The sequence below is a fragment of the Hydra vulgaris genome, chromosome 15 (assembly GCF_038396675.1).
Source record: "Hydra vulgaris chromosome 15, alternate assembly HydraT2T_AEP".
In the NCBI taxonomy this organism is placed as follows: domain Eukaryota; kingdom Metazoa; phylum Cnidaria; class Hydrozoa; order Anthoathecata; family Hydridae; genus Hydra; species Hydra vulgaris.
This window is the reverse complement of record NC_088934.1, coordinates 9,538,583-9,543,030: the sequence shown is the minus strand read 5'-3', so window position 1 is coordinate 9,543,030 and position 4,448 is coordinate 9,538,583. Positions and strand designations below refer to the sequence as shown.

At 24.5% G+C, this 4,448-nt stretch overlaps 1 protein-coding gene across 1 annotated transcript; it reads left to right on the top strand.

Moving 5' to 3' along the window:
* The first annotated feature begins 3,231 nt into the window (after nucleotides 1–3,231).
* On the top strand, nucleotides 3,232–3,588 carry LOC136072009 (small ribosomal subunit protein bS16m-like). Its single transcript, XM_065819444.1, has one exon. The coding sequence runs from the start codon at nucleotides 3,232–3,234 to the stop codon at nucleotides 3,586–3,588; it is 357 nt and encodes a 118-aa protein (XP_065675516.1).
* Nucleotides 3,589–4,448: the final 860 nt, after the last annotated feature.

Here is a 4,448-nt window from a genome sequence, read left to right as displayed (position 1 = left end):
TGTTAGTGTCATTGGACTTTATAATATCATCCCAGTCAATTTTTGATAAATCAGATTTAAAATTTTCTTTATTAAAGTTTTTAAAACTCCTGCTATATAAATTGTGCCTGCGTGGTATAAATAATTTATTGAAATTGGGACAAATATAAAATTGAGGTAAGTGATCAGAAACAGAAGTTGTCAAATTTCCTGAAACAATTTCATTAGCTATTAAACTAGAGAAAATATTATCAATAATTGTAGCAGAGTGATCATTTGCTCCTGTATCGTTTCTTATCATTTGCTCCTGTAGCATATCCTGTAGACATATAGTAGTAAACTGGAATTTGAGATTCACTCAAAAGCTGATTTTCTAAATAACTATACTGATACTTTAGATAGTCATCATGTAATCAAGCTGAATACTTCAAGAAAAAAAAACAGTTTTTTAAATAAAGTGAATTTTAACTTCTTTATAACTTTTAAACGAGCAAATTATGTAAAAATATACTTAAAGAATGTATTTTTAGCCCTAATTTAATTTTAAATATATTATATTTTAAAACTTTTAAAAAAAAAAAAAAAAAAAAAAATTTGCTGACGTTTTGGATCAAGTTTCAATAAACGTTTGGATTGATTTTTATTTTTATTGATATACTCGTTTGTATTTATATATATATATATAAATATATATATATATATATATATATATATATATATATATATATATATATATATATATATATATATATATATATATATATATATATATATATATATATATATATATATATATTGTATGAAGATAAACATTAAATGTAAAATAAAAAACAAAAAATTTAGGTTATAGTCGGTTTTTTAAGGAATTTAGTCAGCTAGTCGGTTATTTGACACTTTTGAGTTGAGTAATTTTTAGTTTTGAGGACCTTTTTTTTTAAGAAAGCAGTCAGGAGATGCCCTCCCCCCTAATTTATTTCTAGAGTTGCCTTTGCTGGCAATTTAGGTTTAACGGATTTATTAGAAGTCGTCCACAAATTACGTCACGCAAATTTTGATTGTTTTACAACCCCCTCCACCCACCGGCCCCTTTCTTCACAACATCGTAACTCTTTATTAACAAGTTCCGTACAAGTCGTCACAAAACCCATAAATCTCCCCCCTTCTCTTAAGCGTGACCTAATTATGGACAACCCCTTTGTCCTTTAAAGAACAAAAGAAAAAAAAAAAGGGAAAAGAAGTTCGTTATACAGCAATTCCACATGCCTCGATGTTTTGCTTTTATCGAGGAAACACAATTTTTTTTTTTTTTTTTTTTTCATTTAAAAAATCTAAATACCGCAAAATTTTTATTTTCTCGATTAAAAACGTATTAACGCGTGTCATTAACGCTGCATATCAAAATTGCCCGTGAAATCTAAAATTTGCGATTACCAAAAGAAGATCATAAACTTAGTACGTCAAATAAGCATTGTTCATGCTACAGCATAAACAAATAATTTTATTACTGCCATGTTATAACTTGTATGAGGATATGCTAGTTTAAAAACCAAATCAGTCTGTATATTTGGATTTAAGCAAGATTTAGGCCAGTGCCTAAATTTCGTGTTCATCAAAATTAAAAAGCAATAAGTATTATAAGATAAAAATTAGAAGCATAAATTGAATCGAAAATAAATTGAAAAAATTGAAAATAAATTGAAGCATTGAAAAATAAATATTATAAGATAAAAATTTGAAGTCTTTGGAAACAACACAAAAAACCTTAAAGATAATATTTAGTTATGTGTTCTCTCTTACTTAAAAAAAAAAGGTATTTATATGCTATTTTACTTAAATACGTATTTAAGTAAAATAGCATGTAAACACCATTTTTTTAAAAGTAGATTGATAGTTAAATTATATAGTTATATCACAGTAAACAATCTCAAAATCATTAATGATTTTGAAATTAATTAGTGAATTAATGAAATACAGTAATGGTAACAATATTCATTTTAAAAAATCATGATGCTATATTGGGATCTGAAATTATTCAGCCTCAAGACACTGACTTCAAAACTTCTTTTATCTGACTTATATCCAGGTATAAAATTTCCAGTTTCAAGTCCTCCCCAATCAATATAAAACTCATTGTATTAATGCTAGTAAAATGGTATTTAATTGTATAATGATAGTTGTTAAACCTTTTAATTTTTTGCTCTAATTTTTGCTTTACTTAAAAATGTCTATATAGATATAGTGTCATATTGTGTTATATTGTGCTAAGAATATAAATTGGTTCCTTTGCTTCATTGTAAACTTAACATCTAGTAACTTATCCAATATTCGCATTCGTATACAAAATTAATTGTTTTTTTAAACGCTTTTAAAACCACCTCAGTCATATTTTCCTATCATTTTCAGTCATATTTTTCCATCTATCCTATTTTGCTGATGTGCTTTCATAACACCTATTCGTCACTTCATTTTCTAGATTAGGGGCTTTGCACCTTAAGTTTACTTATAGGACTTTAATACACAATCAATTGTTGCTAGGAATACCAATCAGCTGCATATAAATCTTATCAAAAGTTATTTCAAAAGTATTTTATGTTGTTTTTCCATTTATTACGGTGGAGTGGTATAGTAGTCGAGTTAATCATAAGTTTCTAAAATGTTTTATTTTTACTATTCTGAAGCAGTAGTTATGTAGTAGTAAAGTGTTTGTAAGTAAGAGGTACCAAAATTTTGTTCTCATTATGTCCCATTTAGTAGTAATATACTCGACTTTTTTTTTGATTTTTTTGCATTGGCCTTGTATTTTAGGGTTTGTGATTCAGAGTTATATATGGAGAGGTATATATATATATATATATACATATATATATATATATATATATATATATATATATATATATATATATCTATATATATATATATATACATATATATATATATATATATATATATATATATATATATATATATATATATATATATATATATACATATATATATATATATATATATATATATATATATATATATATATATATATATATATATATATATATATATATATATATATATATATATATATATATATATATGGTATAAAATGCGTGTAATTTTTGTCAGATTTTTTTAGATGTGGATGGAAAAGAAAATTAAAAATGAATTTAACTATTTATGCTACTCAAAGAAAAGCCCAAAATTAAATAGCATAACACAATATATTTTATCTCTTTTTTTTTTAGGATTATATAATAAAAAATGAAAAAGCCATTTTCCCCTGTAACAACATTGCGACTGGCCTATTATGGCTGTCCTAATCGACCTTTTTTTCACATTGTTGCTACAAAACAGAGAATAGCACGTAATCGTGGATACTATGAACAGGTAGGAACCTTTGATCCATTACCAAACACCAGAAACGAAAAGCTGATTTCACTTAACATGGATCGGATTAAGTACTGGCTTAGTCTAAACTGCTCAATGTCTAAACCTGTAACAAGATTGTTAGCATTAGCTGGGGTACTTCCTTTGGATCCATATACTTTAAAGCTTGCAGAGAAAAATAGACAAAGTAAAAAGAACAAAGAACATGCTGATAACAAAAATACAGTTTAAATTAGCAATTTGTATAAAAGTTATATCAAATACATGAGAACATTTGGCTTATTTTCAAATGTAAGTTAAAAAAATAGAAAGAAATGTTAAAATACTTGGTATTATTATCATGACTTGGATTACCTAACAAAAACAATTAGTAGCGTCATTACACCTGTTAAAGTAATTACTAATGTAAAATGTTATATATATATATATATATATATATATATATATATATATATATATATATATATATATATATATATGTATAACAGTTTGTTTTTTTATCAATTTTTTTTTACGAGGAATAAAAAAAAAGACTGGTAAGAATCTTTATTTATCTTTTAAAAAAAACACTTTTATTAATAAACGGTCACTTTTGATACACTTTACAAATAAATATTCTTTATAAAAAGTAAGGCATTTGGAATTTCTAGTTTTTGAATTGGTAAATGTTAAATGTGCGGAAGTCCAACAATGTAAACTTTCGGAAAACTAAAAAAAACTGCACTACCCCTAAGTGAATTTTTGTTAATGGTTGAGGGTCATTTCATATAAGATTGTCATATTTCAAAAATATTTAAACTGAATATTAGAAATAGATTTTTTTAAATTAAATTAACAGACACATTAGTGTATTTATAATCTTCACTTCGTCATTTATTTTTATGCATGTGTAGATATTTAAAATTTAGTAACCATTTTTAATATTTTATAATATAAAAAACATGGAGTTGTTGAACGTTTTTTCATTTTTTTAATTTTTAATTCTCAGATTAAACATTAGTGATTAAATAAGTTTGTTAATAAGTGATATTATTACTATCTCAATTATTAGTTAGTATGTTACTAAAAAAAAAAAGGGCGTTTTTAACCGT

Coding starts and splice junctions, on each gene's coding strand:
- LOC136072009 (XM_065819444.1), top strand. CDS start 3,232: ATGAAAAAGCCATTTTCCCCTGTAACAACATTGCGACTGGCCTATTAT.